Consider the following 26,337-nt stretch of genomic DNA (forward strand, 5'->3'; position numbering starts at 1 on the left):
CTTAATAACCTCGGTGATTGGTACGAGTGCAGCTCCACTGAACTGTTCCAGGTAGCAGACGACAAATCTAAGATCGCCTTGTTGGTGGCCGAACTCCGCTAGGGAATTGGACAATAAGAAGAAGTCGTTAGATATTTCGCAGAAGTGTTTTCCAATTGTGTATGTTAAATAAAAGAATGTTACATTCTTAAAATCTTGTAATTTATTCATTGAATAAAAGAAATATTTTATTAAAGAGCTTTTACTTTATCCACGGGGTTAATGCCCGGGACGTTTAATTATACAGGGGGTATTTTCCGGGTGGTTTTGTCCTAGAGCCAGATTTATATGGCCGACTTTCCTCTATCACGTCATGACATTTGAATACGGGAATGCACCAAAATACTTAACTAAAAAAAACAGGTAGGTACCGCGTGATGATAGAATACTGATCATTAGGAGAGGATCCATCGACATAATGCCTAAGCAAACAAAGCATGGTTACAACATCATTTCGGAACGCAGTTCTGTGCAGTAGGTAATGGACGCACACAAAATAGTCTACTGTGAGAGATATTTCATTACACCAAATTAATGTAGAGTAAGTGCGCCATTATGGACAAATGGACTGTTTAGTCAGGCTTCGATGGGTACAGCGGGTATGGCGTGTACCCGTCGCGAGATACCATGTTTGTTCGGTACCACACGAAATAATAAAACGATCATCGATTCTATTCGGCAGCCGGCCGGTCCAATTCGACAGTGCTTCATTTGCTAACGGAAATAATATAATATATTTTATTAAATTAATTTACTAAAACACATCACGAAAGCGCGTAGAGTATCCATTAATAGTTAATTATTTCTATATGATTTGAGACTGCGTCTGGTACGTTTTAATGTTTTCTCAATTCGTTTCTATGGTATGGAAGTATGGACGCTAAACCAAGAGATGTCACGGAGATTTAAACCTTTCGAAATGTGGCTGTATAGACGTACCCTCAAAATTCATTGGACTGACCGGGTGACAAATGTTGAAGTTCTCAATCTAATGGGGAAGGACCGAGAAGTCTGCGTAGTATCAAAACCAGAAGCTTGAAGCGTGGCAGAGGACGGCGCCGGATTTCGTAAGTTAAGACACTCCGTGATTGGTACGAGTGCAGCTCCACTGAACTATTCCGGGTAGTAGACAAATCTAAGATCGCCTTGATGGTGGCCGACGTCCGATAGGGGATGACACAATAAGAAGAAGATATCATTTGAGATTTAGGTACTATTCCATTTGAGTATTTTTTTGCGATCTCAGTTTCGCCTTTCGGCATCTTCAGGCACCGACAACGAATACAGTTAATTATTGTTAACAATATATTATTCATAGTTGATACAATTTTGGAGAGCTTAACTCCAGTAGGTATGGGGGAATGTGGGAAAGAAAGAAGAAGCTTTGGTTATTTATTTTTCCTCGTCATCTCTATCTTTTTAGTTAACCAAATACGGAGAGCTTCTCCAGGTTACGATCTGTGGGCTACATGGCAAGAATAATATAGAAATCCTACATCGAAGTCTATTATTCCAATTATATTTTAAATTGGTATTACTTCCAACTTTCCACTTTACGTGGCTGGGACATGTATTCCGGATGCCGCCAAAGAGTGCGGCACTTCGTACCTTTGTGGCACAGCCTCAAGGGTTTCGTCGCCGGCCCTCCCTCACCCTACAGCGATGCTACAAAAGCGACCTACGTGCTGCAGGTCTGACATGGCGGGAGGCGCAGGAGTTGGCGATGGACCGAGGGAAGTGGCGCCAACTTGTGCTTGCCCTATGCCCCAATGTTGGGACGTGAAAGGGTGAAAGAAAGAAGAAGAAGATTACTTCCAACTACCTACTAAGTATAATTTTTTTTTATTTTTTTAATATGGATACATATTTGATTAATAAACACAGAACTGTTTTTATGATGGTTCCATGACAATTTTAATATTACATGATAGTAAGGCTATGTTATTTTGGTAGTTTTATGCATATTGCGGACAAACACAATAAGCGAAGGACGATTATTCGATTGCGAGATTATTTGTGAACTGCTTGAATGAAAGGTTTGATATCGACCACTCATTATATATAATATGATAAGTTCGATTAACGTCAGTTTATGTCAACTATTTTTTTGACGAGTACTTAATTATCGACTGAAACCGTTAGTTCTACTTTATGTCGATAGATGTTACTATACATACAGTTATAATAGCTGTGGTAATAGTTTTGCTCATAAAAATGGTTTTTCCTTTCGGTATCAGTATTGCATCTCCATTCATCAGTTATCCTAGATCCGAGATAAATAAATCAGTTTATTATAATTATTTAAAACAGTTGAATACTATTTCAAGCATAAAAACACTTACATAGAAGATTCAATCAACAGGTGATCTTGATGACAACAGATTTGATGAGTGTTCCTCGTATTTACCTGCAATGAAAAAACCCGTATTATTACTTTAAAAAGCTACGATAACTAATTTGATTATGTGTGTACGTGAGAGCTTTTAAGTTTAACATAATATGATTAAATTAATACTATTTATTAGATGTTACGTCTTTTGATAATACGTATGTAATCACTCCTCCTCCACCACTAATAGAGGCATTCAAGAGAGAGTTCATACAGCACAGCAACTCGCATGTCCAATCGCACCTGTTCAGTACCAAAATTCAAATTCAAGTCCCGTAAATATGGCTTTACTAGGACTTCTCAGTTACCTACCACAGCGCCTACCTTCCTTCAACATGTATCTTTCTTCACTGGTTCACTTGTCAATTAAGAAGCAGAGACGGGGAAACGAACAATAAAAAAACTTTAAATACCTACATAATAAAAATGATAATAGCTATTACAGAATGCACTTCATGCACTATCCCAGTGGTGGTCGATTTGATCCATTTCAGTCGCCGTAAGACATGACAATGCATGATGTCGATGTCATATTCTTCAAAACGCACAGATGCAAATCCAAACGCTGTAAGAGAGACATTGCGTCAGAGAATCCACATGGATCCATGTCGAAATAATATGAATCTGTCTGTTTAACCTGATGAACACGAACGGCTGTTATAAAATAAGCAACCAAGTTAGTGTTTTAGAAAAAAAAAACTTCCATATTGTGGCAGACACGTCATAGCGCTGTATGTAGAGACCGGGAAAGATATATGCATGTGAAAAAGCGGGGGGAGATTTTGTATGTGACTTATAATAATATGATACGCAGTTACCTACACCTATACGAGCAAATCGTAAATTCAATTAATTAAATGCGTTAGTTTAACTAAAAATGTAAGGATTGGCTACATAAAAATGATATACACTGGAGAAAACACACTATTGTCTTGTTTTTTAATTACATTTTTATCATCAATCTATGCTCATTTGTAGCCATTTGTCATTTTTAATAGAGTTTTATGAGAAATGAATGTAAGTAGAGGTTGTAATAATCAGAAAAAGGCAATCTTGAATCTGGGGAAATTAAATTTTCGAAATTTTGAGAATTCTCATTTCTCGAAAGATTCTCCAGATATTTTCACTAAGCTAACTGCCGACCCCAACCGGAATTAGAAAATCATAATGGAATTTCTCAAGAAAATTCGTTACAAAAGGCCTCGATTTTCACTGTGCACGGAATCTTTTAAATTTGTCGGTAAAAACATTTTGACCGGAAGATATAAGAAATGAAAAAAAATCGATGAGATGAGATAATTTTGTAATAATGTCGGGAATTCTCGAAAAATCAAAAAAGTAATCCCGAATTCTCGAGAAAATACATATTTTTGATTTCAAGAATTCTCGAATCTCAAATTAGGTCCCTCCACACAATATGTTCTTAATCATGGCGATTTTACCACTTGACAATAGCAGACGCTTAAAACGCATTACTACAAATAACAATTTAAAAACAATGATTATTTTTATCTCAAATCAAATTTATGTTTATTAGTGTCCTAGATAAAATATATTTCAGAGTTGGATATTTCGAATATTATAATAACTCTAAAAAATCATAAAAACGTAAACAAATAGTTTAACTTTAGACATCTCTAATGTAAAATCGAATTTTCAGAGACAACTTGCGAAGAAGGTATCATGCTAATTGGCCCTTATGAACAACTTGGGTCTCCTAAGCACCCCAGGGTCGCAATTACCACCACATTGAGGATCAATGGTTTATAAAAACGTCGCCTTTAAAGTGTTAAAATATACTGACGTCCTATATTCAAAAAATTTAATGAACCACGACACAATGCTCAGTGATATTAATAACATAGTTAGATGGATATATTATATTTAACATTTTGTACTTTTAGAATGATATATTTCAATATTGTGAAAGATTAGAAACATAATTACTTCATTCCGTTTCACAGATACCTAATGTTTGCTCTTCGGCGTTAAATAAACGTTATCACCCGAGGCAGGTTTTAAATAACCAAAAATAAGTACATAGTCATAATTATCGGTTTGTAAACGATCTTCTCAAAAATATGGGTGGTATAAGTGAAATATTGGCTCTGTAACCATGACAATTAATATTCCACAATTTTCCCACTTAGCTACTTCTAATTCTAATATCCAGGTTTAACGTCGCTGGAAAAATAAACAATGTATCAAATGTGTTATTGTAAGTGTTTATTGCTTTCTATTTTTGTTTTATGTTGATAATTAAGAATGTTTTCGTTTTAGTATCCTTTTAAGGAGGTACGAGGGTGGGTCAATAATTCCTTAGAAAAAAGCATTAAAACAGTTTTTATTTTTGTATTATTTCTCAACATAATCTCCTTGGAGCTCAATACACTTGGTTAGACGTTTCTCAATTTTTTTTAAACCGTCAGAAAAATAAGTTTTCGGAAGGTCCTCAAAATAAGCATTTGTCCGATCGATGACTTCTTCATTTGAAAAAAAACGTTGTCCACTTAGCCATTTTTTTAAGTTTGGGAAAAGGAAAAAGTCACTGGGGGCTAAATCTGGCGAATACGGTGGGTGGTCGACCAATTCGAACTTCAATTCTTCAATTTTAGCCATTGATCGTAAACATGTGTGAACACGGGCATTGTCCTGATGAAAGAGGATTTTTTTCCTGTTTAAATGAGGCCGTTTTTCTTCAATTTTGTTTTTTAGCTGGTCCAATAAAGATGCATAATAATCCCCTGTTATTGTTTTTCCTTTTTCCAAATAGTCAACGAAAATAATTCCACGTGCATCCCAAAATACAGTAGCCATAACCTTACCAGCTGATTTTACGGTTTTCGCCTTCTTTGGACATGGTTCGCCTTTCGAAATCCACTGCTTTGACTGTTCTTTCGTCTCGGGAGTATAGTGGTGTCTCCATGTTTCATCTACAGTCACAAAGCGACGAAAAAATTCATCCGGATTGCGTTGCATGAGCGACAACAGGGCTTTAGAGGCCACCACCCTATTGCGTTTATTGTCGACTGTGAGCAAACGCGGCACCCATCTTGCAGAAATTTTTTTCATGCCCAATTTGTCATGTAAAATAGAAATGACGCTACCTTTTGAGATCCCTGTAACCTCAATTATCTCACTCAACTTTAATCTTCGGTCACTTAACACCATATCGTGGATTTTATTGATCATTTCTGGTGTAGTCACCTCTACAGGACGTCCTGAGCGTGGTTCATCCTTTGTTGATGTACGACCACGTTTAAATTCATTTAACCAGTTATAAATAGTTGCAAGTGAAGGAGCAGATATGCCGTGAACTAAATCCAACTCATTTTTTATTTCCTTTGCTGTTAACCATTTTACATTAAAATGTTTAATAACAGCTCTAAACTCAATTTTCTCTATTTTCCATTTTTCCATTTTCCACAAGCAATTTTTTTTTTAAATGTACGAGAAACACACAACAACCCGACCAATCTGATTGAAACTTCGCAGCATACTGAATCGGTAGTGCCGCTGCATGAAAACAAACCGCTTACAGTACTAGTCGCGCCACCTGTCGGCTTTTCTAAGGACTTATTGACCCACTCTCGTATTATGAAATATTAATAAGCAATTTTATACATTTCAATTACTTAGTGATCTTGACATAACATAATTTGATAGAATACGTCAATGTATTGGTTGATTGTTTTTGTCACTTTGTGAATTTATTATTATTGTGTTAAATATTTTTTAGTTGAAAATGTCCCTTTGAAGCGGACGATATTAAATAAAAGTGGAATAAGTACGATAAAAAATTTACGTTTTATTAAATAAAATTAATAATACAATGCATTCCCACCAATGACATTAATTCCCACCATAAATTGACAGTTCACACAATAAAAGAAAAATTCAAATTTATTTTTATGAGCCAGACATGCTCGAGTTGGTAGAGCGGCCGACAATGCAGCCGTGGATATTCATGTTCGATTCCGCGGCTGGTCATAATATAAGCCGGCTTTCACATCAAAACTCGTCTCGCCTAAAACGTGTCGAATACGTCGATGTGACGTCATCGTTATTCCCAAAACATACGTTGCTAAATGGAGCTCCGTAGATTAGTCGAATACGACTGTTTCGTTTGAAAAAAACATCTGCTGTTGCAAATCGACAAATTGCATCCTTCTGGGGCTGCGAGTCGAGGGGTCGAAGTCACATACAAACACCTACGGATTGATCATTCCTATACCGACTCGCCGATCACCGCATTCAAATATTTATACATTTCGAAGGCTACGCGCGACTGTCGATAGGTAGATGTGCTTCACAAGCAACACTGGATCTCAGTTCTCGGAAGGTTTGCGCTGAGGCTGTGCGGCATACGGACAAGTTTTGATGTGAGAGCCGGCTAAGAGTGCTTGTTTTATTTAACAAAATATCTATTTTTTAAAATAATATTTTAGTAAATTGCATTAATAACAAAATTCAACTTGAAGCAACGTTAGCATGATTGTCCAGGCATTTTTGAAGTTATACTTCTTTTGGCGCGTTTGGGAAATCAGATCAGAGTGTATTTTTGGCGTGTGACATGTAACACATAATTTATTTTTTCACACGAAAAAAAACGCACTCGATTGGATTCGAACCACCGATCTTCGGTTATCAGCCGAACGCACTACCTTTACGCCATAGTATGATACTGCAATCGTGACGATTATACAGTAAAATATTATAGTTTAGAATTGTTCCGTTGCCTAGGCAGCGAATTTATTACTGTCAGCCATTTGCAATTCCTTACGTAGACAAACGATTAAACGTCAGGCATAAAGCCCACCAAAAAAGCGTTTGGTGCGCTCACTACTGAGTAGGCCCCCTCCCACCCGCGCATTACCCTTCACCTATGTAATAAGGGGCTCAAGGAGCACAAAATAATTATTATTATCAGCGTCTCTCATAACAAAGCAATAAAAATATTATTAAATTTCTCGGGGCTTGTAATTAATATCGGACACGCAATAACTAAACAAAGAGTTCACTGTTCTTAAATAATGGCTTCTCGCCCGTCTTATTGACGACGCTTCGAGGAGCGTGATTTTGCTTGCCGTGGTCAATGAATGGACTACGTTGTATTTTCGTTATATCGTATCGCCGAGAAGCCAAAAAACGATGACTCACGGGGCAGGCGGACACAGTGCGTCGTCAAATCCAGTGTGCGCTGGCGTATTTGATTACGTTGTATTTTCGATGATTTACGCACCACTTGTGAAATTTTGCTCGAGAGCCCACTTGCTGCGTTAGGTGGGTTTTACGCCTCAGATTGACATTTGGTAACAACGAGAAACCATTGCATAATTTAGTAATATAAGTTAAAGTGTAAAGAAATAAACCAACGGCGGTCCTTTTTTTTGAGTGTGTAATTTAACAAGATAATTAAGAGCTACTAAAAGAATCTAGTTTATCACAAGTTTTGTTTTTGTTACGCCAAAGAAGTATAACTTCTAACGCGCGTACATAAGAACACACACCGATTTTTTTAAATATAATATTTTAGTAAATTACATTAATAAGTATGATTGTTCGGGCAATTTTTTTTCGGTTACTTATCCGTAACAGGTACTCTACGCCACTGAAAGTTACTAGTAACTAAATAAGACATCGATTGCTGCATGTGCAATAAAAGTTATTTACATGCAAACATCCGCCAGCGAAAGACGAAACACAATAAAAATGTAGTTTTATGAGTACAAGTTAATTAAAATTACTAAAAATGGAAGACTGCCTACATGTAAGCGCCCTTGCTGATTGCAATTAATCGACTTCTAATAATCACTAAACTAGGATATTAAGAGAGTGTATATCATATTGGATGTATAAATAATAATGGAGGTGGTGTTTTTTATTTCAGCCTCCATAGGAGGGCGATCCGTGAGAAAAAATTGCCGCTGATACCCTGTGGTTCACCTAATGTCTTAATACGTGCCTGTCATTACGATAGGTATGGTAATTATTACAAAATTAATAATTAAATGCATATTGTAGAATAGTACATGAGACGCACATTTCCTAATAACAGACAAGTCCACATGATATGGCAAAGAAAAAAATATGGTTATTTCACACATTATTATATAATATTATACTCCATAACAGTGGTGAACAACTTATTTAAAAGAAGGGGCAATTTATCCATTTTCTAAATATTCGCATGCTGCAGTCGGTAAAAGTTGTGAAAAATAATGATATATTATTATACTAGACGAGACATACATATTATTATTTTAATTTTAATAGTTACATATTATTATCAGCAATTCCAATCACTCTCAACTCTGCATTACGTACCTACATATTGTGTATTTGCACGATAGTTCTAAGTATAATAAGAATTTTGTCATATTCAATGAAAAAATTGTTGATGATGTACTTGTTATTTTGGGCTGCAACAAACGGCCCCCACGCCGCGGTTTGTGTATCTATAACAGGGGTAGTGAATTACTAGTGGGCGGTAGGGGTTTTAATAATATTTTCAGCATCCAAAGATAAGGACAAGCCCTTTGAATCAGAATCATCAGACTTCACACTTCTATGTATGCAAAGTCCATAAATAAATTTTACTACTAATAGAGATACAAAAGTGGGCGGTAGGTTTAAAAAGGTTGACTACCCCTGTTCTATATAGTCCAAAAAATAATCCTTATTTCGGCGTCATGTATCCACATGTTCCTACTTACTATTTAATATATTCCCTAATTAAAATTAAAATTATTGTGAGTAAATATTTTCAAATACTTTGAGACCGTCCAATTTAGAAAAAAATGATATAAATAAATTACGAATATTTCAATCAACACAAGATTGTCGTTAACTAGGTACTATCAGTAACTCTTTAACGATGTTTCTAAAAGTTTTACGGCAGCCGGTCGATTGCTGGACGGTTGTAGTGCCTACAGGGTTTCATTAAAAATAATAAGCCGAGACCTTATGTAACAATCTCTTCATAAAATAAAGGCATTATCGAGAATAAAATGCATCTAGTTTGTAGAGGGTGGCTTGTATAGTTTAAGGGTAATCTGAGGGTACTAGAGTATCATACTGTCCTGGATAAGTGTTCTGTTATTTAGGGATGTTACTAATATGATTTTTTGCAATAAATATGATCGATTTATAAAAAAACATTAACGTTAAAACACCAAAATAACACATTCAGCCATGCGGTCGGCGGAATGCAGGGATAGCAGTAGAGATTTTACTAGGACATATACATATATTGGTTTTTTTCTTAGATACCTTTGTGGATACTTAGCATTTACTATTAAAGTTTCTTTAAAGACTTCGGCAGAGCTTTTGGCTTTTACAGAGGTAGACCACATGCGAGATGGCAAGACGACATCACAAAGACAGCGGAATCGAACTGGCTACAAATAGCCAAATGGGACTCTTTGGAGGAGGCCTTCACCCAAAGAGGGGTTCTTGCAAACCAAACTAACTAGTATATTAGCATTAAAATTATTATTAAGGTAACAAATACATAATATATGCTAATATAAACGTTACATACCACTGTTTAATTATATAAACATTATTTAATAATATTATATACAAAATAAAAATCTTAATATATATATATATATATATTATACAAAAATATAAAATTAATAATAATTAATATTATATAAACTAGATAGAAAAAGAAAGAAAAGGAAGAAAATACAATCATAGATAGATATATATATATAGGATAGAGATAATCATAGGTTATAATATATACATTAGATTTAGTCAATTCACTGTTATTTACTTTTTTGTTTGTAAGAAATAAAAAGCTTTTTTATTTTTTTTATTTTATAAAGACTTTGGCATGCCAACTACTCTACTTGATGCTAAGTCAAATAGAGTTTGTGAAGGCTGCGAAAAATGCCTTATTTTAAACAATTCGGGTATTGCTAATCTGGGGGGACAAGCGAAGGGAAATTCCTTTGGGTGACAATTCCGATAAATATTTTGTCGTATTCATTGAGAAATGAGAACTGCGATTAAAGAGCCGCAGTTTTTCCGTGGAAAAAAGCAATTTCACATGGGACTGAAATTATCAGCATATAATGCTGTAAAATTAAGGCTAATATACTTATCCTAACTTATATGACTGCAATCACTGAATTGTAAAAGCATGCAACATTGTTATTTGTCACCGTTTATTATTGAATGATTCTTTTTATTACATCAATGGAGAAATTAAAAAGCACATCTCTCCCGGCCTCGTTTGCCATGTGCATGGACCATATTATGCTGGCCGCATATGTGATCATAGGCTTTATAGTACAAGGGTATATAATTCGAAGAACTTCAGTAGATACGCTCCATATGTGTTTGGTCATTCGTAATAGTTTTGAAAATGCTGTCTGTGAGGCTCGACTCATTTAGTTTGTCATCGATTACTACCCCTAAAAGTCTTAAATCATTAGAAAAAGATAAAAGTTGCAATTTAATAGTATTGTGGGTGAGTTAAGTGAGTCGTTGACAGCTGTTACTGAACGGTCGACTATAACTTCGGTCCGAAGATGGGTTTACAGCTCGAGACAGATGTCAAAGAAAATTACTTAATTAAAGTAGAATTAACGAAAATAGCTTTGTTTCAAAACCATTATAATGTAATGCTGGTTCAATTAATACATATAAATTTAGTATGATCCTTAACAGTGAGGGAAACAAAAAACGTATTGTAACAATGTTTCAAACCAATCGGACCTTTAACTAGTCGCCGCGTTAAAATAAGTGATAATTTACCTAGCAGTTAGTATGAAAGGAAAATCAACCCACTTAATGCAGAAGCCACGAAGAAGAAGAAAAAAATCAACACTTTCCTTTTGGATTGTGCTATAAAATGAGGCATTCTAAGAACGGATATAAATCCAGAGATGCTTTATCTTATGGTAGCTATAAAAATGTAGCTATTATTTGACTTTTTGCTGCCACGAAGATGCGTTTTAAATTGGATGTAAGGCAGAAGATAATGCCAATTAGTTGCGAACAGATTGTCTAATGGTATTAAAATTGAGAGTACCTACACAATCAAGGGGAATATAAATGATTCACTTTCAGTTGGGATACTGCATATTTCATACAATTAAAATTTGTGCAGGTTTTTAGTACTAGATGATTTCAGCATATAGATTGCATTTTGAAAATTTAACATGTTTTTTCCAACAGTTGTTTATTACTGAGGTTCCTCAGCCTTTTACTTTAAGAATAAGAGCCCTCAATAACCATAATTTTTGTGTTTATAAAAAAGTTTTTTCGTTACCTAATATGTAGATAAAATATCAATTTTGTCACATCGAAGACTATGTGTTAAATGACTATTGAATGGTAAGAAAATGGCCGGTGAGATAACACTAAGTATACTAAATCATCATAATATACTTATACGTACTTTGCAAACACTTCTGAGAAATATATTATAACCAATAGAAACAATCTTTAAAAAATAAAATACGACACCTAGTAGGATGCGAACATAGAGGTATTAAATATAAAGAGGGGCAAATAATCGGCTTTCTCATACAACTGAATGAAGAAGACCAACAATAGCCGATAACTTACGAGAAATAGCGATGCGATAAAAAAAAATTCAGGCCATCACGGGGGATTTACTTTGCTCATTATAACGTACCCATATACTATAATGTTAACGTGGAAATTTTGCCACAAATTGATTACCAGCCCGCCTCACCATACTTTTTCACCATACTAGCCTGGTTCACCATACTTTCATATAACCTGCCGCCCCTAGGATGCAAACCTACGTCTCTCAAGATTTGCGCCCACGTGCATTGACCACTATGCTATAGGAATCTTAACTAATTACGACGAATTTTAACTAATGGAACTAATTTTTCCACTTTTTACTACACTGATACGCCTCTTTACTTAATTACCTCGCATAAAATTAGATCAAATTTTATTCACATGTATTAATATATCTAGTAATAAATAAATAGATAATATAGCCGGAGTGCAAAGTTATGAAGCATAATATACTCTATTGACGGTTTCGACTCGCAGTCCGAGACGCATGCGATTTGTTGCTAGCAGCACTAGACGTTTTTTTTTCAAACTAAAAAGTCGCTTTAAAGCCAATGTGCGGATCTCCATTTGGCAACGTGTGTTTTGTAAATAACGATGACGTCACATCGACGTATTCGACACGTTGCAAGACGAGACGAGTTTAGATTGCAGCCGGATAATGCGAAGCATTTAGTGCACAAATGGTTTGCTTGTATTTTTACGCCATTCATTAACACAGTCAGTGCTCAAAACACGCCGTGTGGCCATTAGATACATATACCTAATTTTACTGCTGACAGATAATTACCATATTTAATTATCATGCTAATTGCTACTCGCCAGGCGTGTCTTTAGCACTGACCGAGTTGTGGTAATTAACTGGTCAGCAGCGAATGAGTTAAACAGTCAATCATGGGCCCCACATCGTAAAGCGGGCCCCCAGGCTAGGAGCTTTGTCGCCCCCCCCCTTATCAATCGCTAAGGATAAAGGCAGTGTGACGCTTTACAGTAGCGTTTTCTAAATGGTGTACGCGGAAAAAATAATGTGTATATTTAGTGCTTTATTGTATATTTTAATAGATCTATTTGAATTATGGAGAAGTCGAGTATTGATACACAATTAAAAATTATTTCGTACAACCACATAATTTTAAATAATATTATTGTTGAAGGAAAATAGCGCCTTTTTTACTATTAAATAAAATTTGTGATGCGTGTTTATCTCACTTATCTGGTCGACTCGCCTCGCCGGGCCCCTCCTGAGCCCGGGCCCCCAGGTTAGAGCCCTGTCAGCTCCCCCCTTGTGGCGGCCATGTAGTCAATGCACGCGTAAATAAGATATAGCGATTCATGACATTTTATCTATTAGGATTTTAGATTTTTTAGTATGTTCAATTTAACTGGGTTCAAATAATTTGGTGGCAAGTCAATATTTTATGTTATCTAAGCTTGAGCATGACATTGAAGATATCATCAACGGGGAAATTAGCCGCTTTATCTGATTATTAAACATGACGCGGTGTTGATACGGAAAGCCGCGTCTACCAAATTCGATTACGAGGCCTATAATTTGATTAGTAGGTACAACTTTAACAGGTCGCCTAATGATTTTGTGAGCTCGTTATATAATAGATGTAACTGCATCTTTCACGTACATACAATATTGTATCATTATCTTCAATGAAGAACGCCGAAAAAGTTTTAGATCGCACTCCAACGCCAATACTGCTACATGTCAAAATTTGACATTTAGAAATTAGTGGTGGCCACCAAACTATCTATCCATTAGTAGTCTATAAAATAATCGTCGTGATTCATATGTTATTTTTTAATGACTGTTTGAAACCAGACCCTGGATCTTAGACTATAGATACATCTAGACGCCGCCATTGCTAAATGAAGCTGCGTGCCGTGCGTTTGGTTTGTGGGCGAGCGAACGCATTCGTATTCAAATGTTCGAGACCATAGACCATTTCGCCAGTGGTCTCCCAAAGTGCTCGCACTAGACGCTCAGAATTAAAATATATTTTTTTACGTTATATAGTATTTTTAAGCGGTCAAAATGCAAAGTTAGGTAAAAATATCCATAATTTAAGTTATTTTAAAAAAACACGGTCACTTGATATTAAAATACCTATATAATATTATACAAATAAATTATCACGAACATGTATCAACTTACCTATGAAACGTAATACTTACTATATTCTTGCTAATCAGTAAGGCTACCACATTTTAATACAACACACAGAACCATCTTTTCTACTTAATTAACTAAAAATATTTACCACTGACTTTATGTTTAACACAAAAAATAGCAATTTTAGCAACACGGTTATCGATGCTTAGTTAAGCAATAAGGTAAGATTTGACGGTTACACCGTATCAAACCATCTCCCACATCTGTAAACCTTTTATCTTACTCTAGCGCGTGTCGCAGAGATTATAAGGGTGCCGAATACTTTCTCACTCGTACTTATGCATTGTTTTTGTTCAGGCCTTGCCCTGGACTTTATATGTTCAGTAAGTGTGGCCAACATTAATTTCTTGTGAAAAAAACTGTGAAAATACATCTTCGCCAGGTAGCCAAGATCCACATCGGATTTTAGGCTGGTTTGAATTACCTTGTTTCCACCGTCATGTACATATATGCAGTCAGAATTTCATGCGCAATCAATTGACTGCTTACTCGATTTTATTTATATTTAATATTTATATAAGAATTAAGTTCATAATATTACCAGGTCGAGACTGCTGCAATGGGTAAATTTATTATTTAATATGTGTGTGTTTCCCGTGATCACATATGCGTGTGAAACATGGACCCTAGGTAAAAGAGAGATCCAGAAACTTAAGAGTAGCACAACGTGATATGGAGAGGTGCATGCTGGGCATAATGCGAAAGGACAAAAAGAGGAATGAGTGGATAAGGAAGCAGACAAGGGTTTGAGATGTAATAGAGTTTATTAAAAGCCTTAAATGGAGATGGACACATAGCTCGAAGAAGAGACAATCGTTGGACAAATCTGGTCATCCAGTCGTATCCAAGAAGTACAAAACGTCCGCAAGGTAGACCTAGAGGTCGCTGGATCGATGAAATGATAAAGTTCTGCGGAAGTACGTGGCAACGCAATGCACAGGACCGAGAGAAGTGGAAGCAGCTTGAAGAGTCCTTCATCCAGAAGTGGATAGATTCAGGCTGATGATGATGATGATACATATTACACCATGATAATCGCATCAATTAATTCAATTAGCAGTTTTTAAACATCGAAATCCCACCCCCTCCAGCCCTCTTCCATTGACTACTTTAACAAAGCAAATGTTTTAACAATTCGAAAAATAGTTAAGTACTAACCAAAAATTTCGTAACAGTGATAACAAAGATTATCGATGGACAAAAGATCGAAACGACGGAATGATAAAGATCAATACATTTACCCATAATCACTAAGAAATTGAACTGACTAATCACTTCCCTCACACTAAGTTTTTAAGTTAAGAATAACAGCGGCAATTTTCTTATTCATGCGACTCAAAACTATTGCGTACAGGTAATTATCGCAGGTGATACGGTTTAGCACATTTCATAACGCGATAAGCGAAATTTCACGATTAATGGGGTTAACAGTTAACAGTAATTAACAGTTTAGAATATGAAAACGCTACTAAACTAAACTAAACAAAATTAATATAACTTTGCAATACACTACTTTGTCAAATACTAATCGTACGCGCGAGATTCCACTCATTGTAACAATAAAATTCCTGGCACGTGGCACATGTCAAAATAAGTGCGGAACAAAATTAATATATATTTTAAAAATCGATCTTGATAAATTCGCACTGGCCAGGGTCGCGATCACAGACCAGATAATAAATATAATTCCGAGAGGCAATATTATACCAATACAGTAAATTTTGACGCAGGGGTGGAATGTGTCAGTGGAAAATGAACCACGCATTATAGACGTGCAATAGTGTGTATAATATACCAATATTAAATGAGCGTAACTGCACAAACCGAGAGCAGTTATCAGTATTTGACGTATTACGTATTCTTGACACGTATTTAAATTTATCCCGTATTCTTCCTTTTTCAAGATCGCTTGCCTGCTTCTCCTTACCCGTTAGGTATTTCAGTTCCCCGGTCGCGATGAACAACTAGTCAGCTGAATGCAGAACTATTCTAACACACATTTGAAATATTTTAGAAGAGAGTTTTTTGAAACATCCTATTTAAATTATGTATTATTTATATAGACACATTTATGCATCATTATTTTCAATAATAGCCGTATTAAATTATGATGCAGGTATGCATTTATCTATACAAAGAATAAATAACTGAAGTAGGTTGTTTCAAAAAACTCCCTTCTTAACTATGGCAAATCTGAGTTGTATCTATTGATGAAAACTGCCCAGAGAAGTGCCGAAGCGCGGATATACTGCCCTTCTAAGGAAGAAGGCAGTAACTCGCAAAAATTGTGAAATTGAGTTATGAATGCCATCCGTTAGGTAATTTTGAAAGCTATATATTCTGTTCACTTTAAAATCAGTATTATTACTAAAATACCGTTAAAATCCTTAGTGAAAAAATAGACATCTTCTAAAATAATACATTTTTTTTTAGCAAAAATGCAGTAATTGCACGTCCTATTCATTGCAGTTACTGCTTGTTTATTATTACTTTGTATTTCAACATCTTACTAATAAAAATTACCACCGTTTTTTATTAATTCACAGTACTAAAGTTTGAGAAAAAACAGATTGTGTCATTTATCTCGAAAGTATGTGAGAGTCAGTTACTGCCTTCTTCCTAAGGGCAGTATAATGAAACCATTTGGAATATTGTATTTTTAATTCACAAAGAGTGTGATAACGCTGATAACTTATAACATATTACTTGAGCTATAGCAGTGTTATTGTACGAATACGCTTAATCTTATATTGTATATTTCAAAAATGTACGATAGTACCTTGAAACAGTTTTTGGAGTATCTTGCAACGATTTAGATTTTAGATGCTACCATTGACGATAATCAATATTATTGAGAAACGATTGTGCAACAATGTTATAGATCAAAATGTTGCTTTGAATTTAAACATAGAGTACTAATAAATGCTTACAACATAATCTCGAAGGTGTCAGCGCTAGTTAGAACGTCAGAAGCAATCTACGAATAATATTCGTAGGGTTACTGCCAAAAGTTGTTAAATCTCAAAATCATGTTATGAAGTAATTATCAATTTGAAGTTTGACATTCCCTCTAAAAACAGGCATAATGCTAATTTCTTTGTGATTTATGTGCATGTTCTATATATCGGATGACCATGATTTTTTTACTAGCATACGTCATGTTTATAAGCCCTTCAAGTCTAAAAACCTAAATTATCGACTTACCAACTTTTGGTTGCAACACCACGATTATTCTTCCTCTTTGTTTCTTGCTCCAGGTGAAGCATAAAGACACCATAAAACAGGCGTTCACAAAATAGGGGGGGGGGGGGTATGGCTCAGGTTTCTTCTGAGGTTTTACAATGTGTGCTACCTACTTGGTGTGATAGTAACAAAGTTTAATTCTCGAATATGTGATACACTTAAACACGTGGTAAATAATTTCAATAATTACGTCTGTATGTAGGTATGCATTAAAGGTTGTTACCTAACCGAAACCCGCATTCAAGATTGGTAATATTTGAGGACATTTCGGAGGCTTCCTGCATTTTATAAGCAAAATTCGGCTTCAGAATCTTCGTCTATGGCGATAGGCTTTGGAAATGTATCTTATTACATATGTATGGCGATTAAAATATATTTTTTTTTATATATTATTATTATGAAAATATGTATATTATATTATGTACATCGTCACCGGACGTTCGTCTTATGGTGGGTGAGAGACGCAGCTATACGGAGGGAGTGAGATGCAGTTATGCGGGGTGTTTGGCCGCGAACAGCAAGGCCGAAGGCGCAAGGCCGCGGCAGGTGAGGCGGAAACACTCAAACTTTATGATCGCGAGGCCCTTAAGCTTCAGTAAAATCATTGATATAGGTATCTCTATCTAAAAGCAGCACATTCTACTGATAATTATCATTTTAAATAATCAGTAACTATGCATGTAAGATATTTTTTTTGATGGTGACAAAACGATTTAAAAAAGAAGTTTTAATGTTTTTTTTTTAGAATTATTAATAACCATGTCCTTGCTTTTTCGTACAAGGTGGTTGTTAGTAATTTTGAACAATCACAAACACACAGGCTTTGAGAAAAACACATAAATGTTTTTGTCATGACCTGGAATCGAATTCAGAACTCTCGGGTGGAAGGCCAGCGCTTTACCCACTGCACCACGAGAGCCGCCGAAAGTTTTAATGATTATTTTAAATCAAAAAATATTGATTTTCATAAAAAAATAAAAACGTGAACAACTTTATTATTTATTTATAACTAATCGAGGTTTAATACGGTCACAATACCAAAGGTAAAATTGATATAAATAGAAAGGATTTCAAGTAATATTCATTATTATTTCCTAGACAAATCGTTGTCTAGAAAATTAGAACAAATTACATTAAAAATTATCGAAAATAATTTACAATCACCTCCTTCTAAATAAGTCGCTTAACTACATTTTGATGTATTAATTGAGTTAGTATTTACTTGGTAGAATTCCATTTTACAAGAAATGAAAATATAATTAATATTAAATTCTACAAATTTTTGAAAAAGTTTTGTCGATAGCTATTTCGGTTGTAAGACTATTATCAATTACAACTGAAATAGCTATCGACAAAACCTTTTTAAAAACCTGTAGAATTTAATATCTATTATATATATTTTCATTTCTTGTACATTTTAATGATAATGAAAATGTAGTTAATGTACTTATTAATAAAAATCTGACTTTGAACTTTGACATTTTATATAACTAAGTACCTATCTGTCCAATTGTATTTCAAATGAAAATGATCAGTAAAATCTATTAAATTTTAGTTTTAAAATTTGCTCACTGTGCCATTACGATCGCCCTTAATGGCGGAGCACATTGCAAGAAGTCGTGCGATGCCTAAACAGTACTTACTTTGCGCACTACGCTGTGCATATACGCTCGCGCATCGCACGGCTGACGGCTACTCGCAGTGTGCTTTTGTCGGTTAGGTTAGAGATACACTTTACCGACCTTGGAACCCTAGGCTTCACTGAAATCATTAATATCATATTATTAGAGCGGTGAGTTGATTTTGTAAGTATGTAAGCTATGAGGATCTGAGAAAAACCATTTTTAACAATATTTGGAGCCCCATCGTATATTATGTACATGCATTTATATCTAAAAAGGAAATCGTTCTTGTAGTTTTTCAGCAGTATACTAGCTGCCTCATGACGACGTAAAGCCCACCCACTATAGAACCAGGTTTGTACCCCCAGCCCCCGGTTGAGCAAGTGCAGGGCGACTGCATTTCTGCATGGGTTATGTTATATGGTAGCGTGCGTTGGTATGTGTATCAAAAGCAAAGAAATAACGCATCTCCAGTTGGTACACGTGAGTATGAAATACGCTTTGAGCGGCTAATGTTTAGTGCGTGGCAGGCTTTTTAGATTGCCCAATTTCAATAAGATGAGAGATAATTTAAGATCGCATAAAAATACCAATAAAACAGACTATATACTCCAACTGTTTTACGTACGCCCTATGTGTCGTTAGTATTCTTGAGTATGGGTCCATTATTTGGAGTCCTTATGAGGTTTCCTATAAGCTTGTTTTAGAGCGTGTTTAGAAAAAAAATTCTTCGACATCTTTATTTTAATGTATATAATTATTTTCCTCTTGACAGCTTCTCTAACGAGTATTTTCCGACTAACTTTCTTCAAGGCATGCTCGCTTTTCATTCTCTTGAAGTTCGTAGGTCACTTCTGCTCTTAAAGCATTTTTCCCTGCTCTCACGTGGTATAGTTTCCAATCCCGATATTCTGGTAAATTTGAATTTTAATGCACCCGTAAATTACATGCGTGGTCGCAGCTATGACCTATTTTGGGTGAAAGCTGTTTCCTCATGTCAGGCTCACCAGGCACCAATAGCGAGGGCTGTGCGGATAGTAAATGCACTACCCTAGAGATGTAGACATTTTAAGCGATGAATTATGTATTCTGTTTTTTTTAATTCTATTTTGTTATTCGATTGATTGCAAAGTCATTTAAATGGCGTTAGGACATTTATTTTGCCATTCACTTTTTTGTTTATTTACTAATATATTTGAGAAAAAATATTCTATTCGCTATCCTAAATGTGCTGGTGGTTTATTGCGATTATCTAAAAATGGCGGAATATTGCTAACCGGTAACCTCCGAGATCGAAACAAACATCATCAAATGCTACTTGGACCCCCATTGGATACCTACCAAAGATTTCCTACCGTTGCTTTCAGGTGGCGATATTTGGAAATCAAAATAATATGGTAATAACTCAACCCATCAGTAGAGTACAATAATCGACATTACATTGATACCATCGCCGATATCAAAGCAAAAGTGAAGTACAGAAACGGATAGAAGCATCAGGTCATTTCATAAGTAATGTCATATTCTATTCAGCACTGTAATGCTACGTATGGAAACGTATGAAGGGTGTACATTAATATGATATTAAAATATGACACTAATGAGTTAGGTATCTGAGTTCTTTACGTTTGAGTGAGATATCAAAAGGTATTCTTCCGGTTAATGCGTGTATGCATGAGAATTTCGCTAAGTTGTTTTAATTAACATGGCTTTTGAATTATATAAAATATAATATATTAGTCGAGGCCTTTGAGATATGGCGTGCAGGATCCCATAGACTTCTCGTATACATAATATGCGGAACGCATTCTGACAATTGGAATAGGTTTAAGGGGTCACCAAGATATATAATGTCGATGTTGCCAGGCGATATTAGTGGTCAATTTTTTTTTATTGACGTTTTAATTTTTTTTCTTATAACCCACCAAAAATTGTTCCGAATTCTTCAATAAAACCAAGACCGAATCAGGGATTGATTGAAAATGCAATAATTGTACCATGCCATCGGCATGGTCGTAGAACAGTTCGTCCCATTTGAAAAAATAAAAATAGCGGGTAGTGCATTGTGTCCAAAATTATCGATTCTTTGGATCCTCCTTGGCTTAAATTATTTTATTTAGTAGCATTTTTGTATAAAATCACCCAGATTGGTTTCTTTACTATATCTATGCATATGACATTAGTTTTAGTATTATGGTTAATCCAGAAACAGTGTAGGTTGCATATATAGGTAGGTGAATAAATTAAATAACGATAACCACTAACCACACTAAGTACACATTTTTATAAAAAAAAAAGAAACAACAAGTCGAGTGTTCAAACTGCTTTATGTAAAGTATCATGATCACAGTTTTTACAAACACTACTTACACATTTGCACAATGATACACATGTCAAAGCCAATTTCTTATAACTCCATGATAATGTACGGCAGTTAGAATTACATATGCATGGTTTAACTAAATAATTTGGTAGAGGTTCATTCGTCATTTTTCTTGGATACAAATTATTTTCTCGTAAAAATCAACGAAGAAAGTGAGCTGTACATTTATGGTGGATTTGACGACCACACACTATGGCTTAAATTGAAGGGATCAATTTCCACTGACGCCATTGATTTAAAATCAAAATCATTTAGAAGCAGACTCTAGAATGTTCTGTAATATATTTCATGCTGTAAGAATGCAAAATTTGGAGATTATTACAGTCCCGATACAGATGTTTTAATCTTAGGCATTTATTTCTGGAATAAACTTGCAACGATTGGTTGCCGTGGATTATGGTTTCAGGGATCTCAGAAGAAATCCCGTATTTTAGGATGCCATTTGGCAGCTGAATCTCTTGGCGAAAATATTTGTAATATTTTGCCAGCATTACATTCTTTAACCGGCTGCGACACCACTAGTGGAATATGTACAGAAAAACAAGCTGTAACCAGCTCGTTAATGAGTTTTCTTCAAGATGCACTTTCAGCTTTATGAAATGGATTGTTGGAGACCACAGCAGTTTCAAGACCTGGAAAAAGTTTGCACTTACTTATTTATAAACAAAAAACAACAGCGAATGAACTTCGATATAAATTTATTTCCCAAAATATTGGATTTAGTTTAAATTTGTCAAGAGTGATATGCACATAATATGATTCATTGTATTTACAATGTTTAAAGGCTTCAGCACAAGTTTATTTATGGAAAAGCTCACCTGATCCACTATTTGAGCCTATTGATTTCTAAGACTTGGCTATGAGTTACGAGAAAATAATTTGTATCCAAGACAATTAATCACGAATGAACCTCTAACAAATTATTTATTTAATTATTTATATAACCATGCAAATATAATTCTAACTGCCGTACATTATCATGTAGTTATAAGAGATCGGCTTTGACATGTATATCATTGTGCAAATGAGTAAGTAGTGTTTGTAAAAACTGTGATCATGATACTTTACATAAAGCAGTTTGAACACTTGACTTGCTGTTTCTTTTTTTAAATAAATGTGTACTTAGTGTGGTTAGTGGTTATCGTTATTTCATTTATTCACCTACCTCTATATGCAACCTACACTATTTCTGGATTAACCATAATACTAAAACTAATGTCATATGCATAGATATAGTAAAGAAACCAATCTGGGTGATTCTATACAAACATGCTACTAAATAAAATAATTTAAGCCAAGGAGGATCCTAAGAATCGATAATTTTGAACACATTGCACTACACGCTATTTTTATTTTTTCAAATGGGACGAACCGTTCTACGACCATGCCGATGGCATGGTACCATTATTGCATTTTCAATCAATCCCTGATTCGGTCTTGGTTTTATTGAATAATTCGGAACAATTTTTGGTGGGTTATAAGAAAAAAAATTAAAACGTCAATAAAAAAAAATTGACCACTAATATCGCCTGGCAACATCGACATTATATATCTTGGTGACCCCTAGAACCTATTCCAATTGTCAGAATGCGTTCCGCATATTATGTATACGAGAAGTCTATGGGATCCTGCACTATGTATCGACTTAGCCTCAAAAATACTTGGACTAATACGGTGACAAATTTAATATTGACACTATCTAATTAATTAAACTAGCCACTAGATCAGTGGTCGGCAACCTACTACCCGCGGGTAATAGAATTACCCACTACAACATTTTGAGTTACCCGCCAAGAAAATATGGTAATTTTTCAAATTAAGTATTATTTTTAAGTAAAAAAATATTTATTTATTGAAAATACCAATAATTAAAAAAAGTTAAAAATGAATAAATATTAATGGTTTTTTTTATCATTTATTAATTGTAAGTAAGTATATGAAGTCAATTTTTCATCAATTGAAGATGTAGATATGAATATAGTTGTGAACTATATCGGCGCTATAAAAACGGAATTTGACGCGAGATTTGAGGATTTAAAAACGTTTTTTTTTTTTTTTTTTTTTTTTTTTTTTTTTTTTTTTTTTTTTTTTACATATTGTGGACATTACAAATTATAAGTTTAAGACGTACACAAAATGACATTTAGAAACAAAGAAATATAAAACAGTATTACATAAAAAAAGAGATAGATCAGTATAGAGATAGATAGTAAGTTATTAAACAGTAGAAATGTGTAAATACAAAAAATATAAATTTGATAGGTACAAGGAAGTACACCGGATGATTTAAGCAGACCCTATGTTAAGAATTTATAAAACAACGTCCACCTACACTCATCCTCACGTAGGTGGAATATATCAACACCCGAAGCAATTTCGTTGAACATAGTTATCGCCCTCACAATTGGCATTACCAGTGGCAGGTTGGTTCTGCACCATGGGAGAATAAGCAACTGATGCTCTCTATTTCTAAGATAGTTATCAAGGACACACAGGTCAACACTGCCCATGATGGCAGAGTTCTCATCTATACCTTGCATAAGTCGAAAAAAATAGGTAGCTAAATAAAGATTTCTTTTATTTTGCAGACTGCAGTATGTAAGCATGCCTAAGAGCCTATGAGATGGATTTGAACGAGCTTGAGCCTAAATATTTTGAATAACTTGGAATAAATAATCTGGTATTCGAATTAAAATTTTCAGTTCTATGGACAAATAAAGTATTCGCGTTTACGAAATTTTCGGCATTGTATACCTACTAGTTTCATCTACGAAAGCAAAGTTTAGTATAAATAAAGCAGTCATAATTGAATAAAATGAGGTACCAATTATAGGATCAATTGTAAAATAGATAATACCATTAAACAATAATTAAATTTATACACACAATTATAATGAATCACGGAAGAAAACAAGTATGTAAAAATCTAAAAAGTAGTAAAACGGGCTGTCATTTGCAATCTGTCAAATTTGGCAATCGGTGTGTTCAATTTATGGTAGAGAAGCTTTCGGTGTTCGGCCACGGCCAGATGCTTATGTACAAAATCTCGATGAACAGAAATCATACGTTCCGTATGCCGTGTGGCTTACAGATGTATGCAGTTTTGTTGTATGAACAGTGTCTTAATTTATAAAATATCTAAAATTGTAAGTATACTTACATTTAATGAACCGAATTTCTACGTCGAATCCCTTAGGGCTATACTTCAGCTGAGATCGTGACTGGGCGATGCGCGGATTGTGCAAATGACGCGAGCCGAACGAAATATAATTTGTCATAAAAATTCAACATGCGTTTTTTTAATGTAATGTTTATTATTATATTCGTAATAATAATAGTATATTCATTGACATGTTTTCTTTTTCAAGTACATGCGGAACGTTTTGTAGTAATCTTTACACGATTTAAGAATATATTCCTCCGACGCCATCACAAAACAAATTGACGTGCTCACACTTCGACTGTAAGTCTCCGATTGGCGACAATGGCGAAATTTCGTTCCACCTACTGTTGAAAATTATTTGCCGTTTCACTTATGTATGCTCTTAACACTTTTTCGGTTCCCTATTGCAGCTTACTCGCTCAAACAAACTGTCTTCGCCACTGACACGAGTAAATATAATAAATAATTACAAGATAAAAAGAACTTTTTATATACAACGTTTTTAAATTTTCTGTTGAATCATATAAACTTGACTAGCTTAAACGATCAAAAAAAAATTGTACTTGATAGAAATAATACTAAAATGTCATTTTGACATGTAATATTGATTTCCATAGTAACGCACGTATATATTAATAATTTAGATGCTGTGACCCCGACCCCTACTAACCAATAATTGTGTCGAAATAATTTTTCGTACAAAACAGAATTAACTGAAAATGAATTCAATTCTACTTAAAGATGACAAAAAGTATTAAAAATGCATTGGCATCGTGTTCTGATAATATATTCTAAAAGTTTCAAATGTCTAGCTAGTCGGGAAGTTAGTTAAAAATCGATTGCAAGATTTGTACCGGACAAATAAGAATACGAGCTAAGAAAAACGTTGTAATAAACAAGGTTTTACTACTTTGCTGAAACAAAGCAGCCCCGCAGGCGACTTTTTTTTACTATTAATGAAATAAGAATGTGAAAAGTGCATTATCAAACTAACCAAGAACTCATAGTAAATAGATTTTTTTTGCTTTAATATTACTTGATAGAAATACTGAATAATGAAATGTCATTTCATATTGATTTCCATAGTAACGCACGTATATATTATTTAATAATTTAGTTGCTAGGACCTCCTAGCAATCAATAATGGTATCGAAATAACTTTTCATACAAAACAGAATTAACTGAAAATGAATTCAATTCTACTTAAAGATGACTAAAAGTATTAAAAATGCATTGGCACCGTGTTCTGATATATTCTAAAAGTTTCAAATGTCTAGCTAGTCGGGAAGTTAGTTAAAAATCGATTGCAAGATTTGTACCGGACAAATAAGAATACGAGCTAAGAAAAACGTTGTAATAAACAAGGTTTTACTACTTTGCTGAAACAAAGCAGCTCCGCAGGCGACTTTTTTTTACTATTAATGAAATAAGAATGTGAAAAGTGCATTATCAAACTAACCGAGAACTCATAGTAAATAGATTTTTTTTTGCTTTAATATTACTTGATAGAAATACTGAATAATGAAATGTCATTTCATATTGATTTCCATAGTAACGCACGTATATATTATTTAATAATTTAGTTGCTAGGACCCCCTAGCAATCAATGATGGTATCGAAATAACTTTTGATACAAAACAGAATTAACTAAAAATGAATTCAATTCTACTTAAAGATGGCTAAAAGTATTAAAAAAATGCATTGGCATCGTGTTCTGATATATTCTAAAAGTTTCAAATGTCTAGTTAG

The 26,337-nt window shown here is 34.5% G+C and overlaps 1 protein-coding gene across 2 annotated transcripts in view; it reads right to left on the minus strand.

Annotated features, from left to right (window-relative positions):
* Positions 1-1,275: 1,275 nt before the first annotated feature.
* The window catches only part of LOC147073140 (autophagy-related protein 16-1-like), a 509,506-nt gene continuing 484,444 nt past the window's right edge, over positions 1,276-26,337 (minus strand). Inside the window, exon 9 of one of the 2 annotated variants that reach the window (XM_085945250.1) lies at positions 1,276-2,446. In XM_085945250.1, coding sequence (XP_085801376.1) covers positions 2,378-2,446 — 69 coding nt within the window. In that variant the 3' untranslated portion in view covers positions 1,276-2,377. The remainder of the gene's footprint in view (positions 2,447-26,337) is intronic. The other variant, XM_085945249.1, reaches the window with a different exon arrangement.

This window comes from Rhyacophila brunnea, unplaced genomic scaffold (assembly GCF_057557595.1).
Source record: "Rhyacophila brunnea isolate RB1 unplaced genomic scaffold, BYU_Rbru_1.0 scaffold_18, whole genome shotgun sequence".
Classification (NCBI taxonomy): domain Eukaryota; kingdom Metazoa; phylum Arthropoda; class Insecta; order Trichoptera; family Rhyacophilidae; genus Rhyacophila; species Rhyacophila brunnea.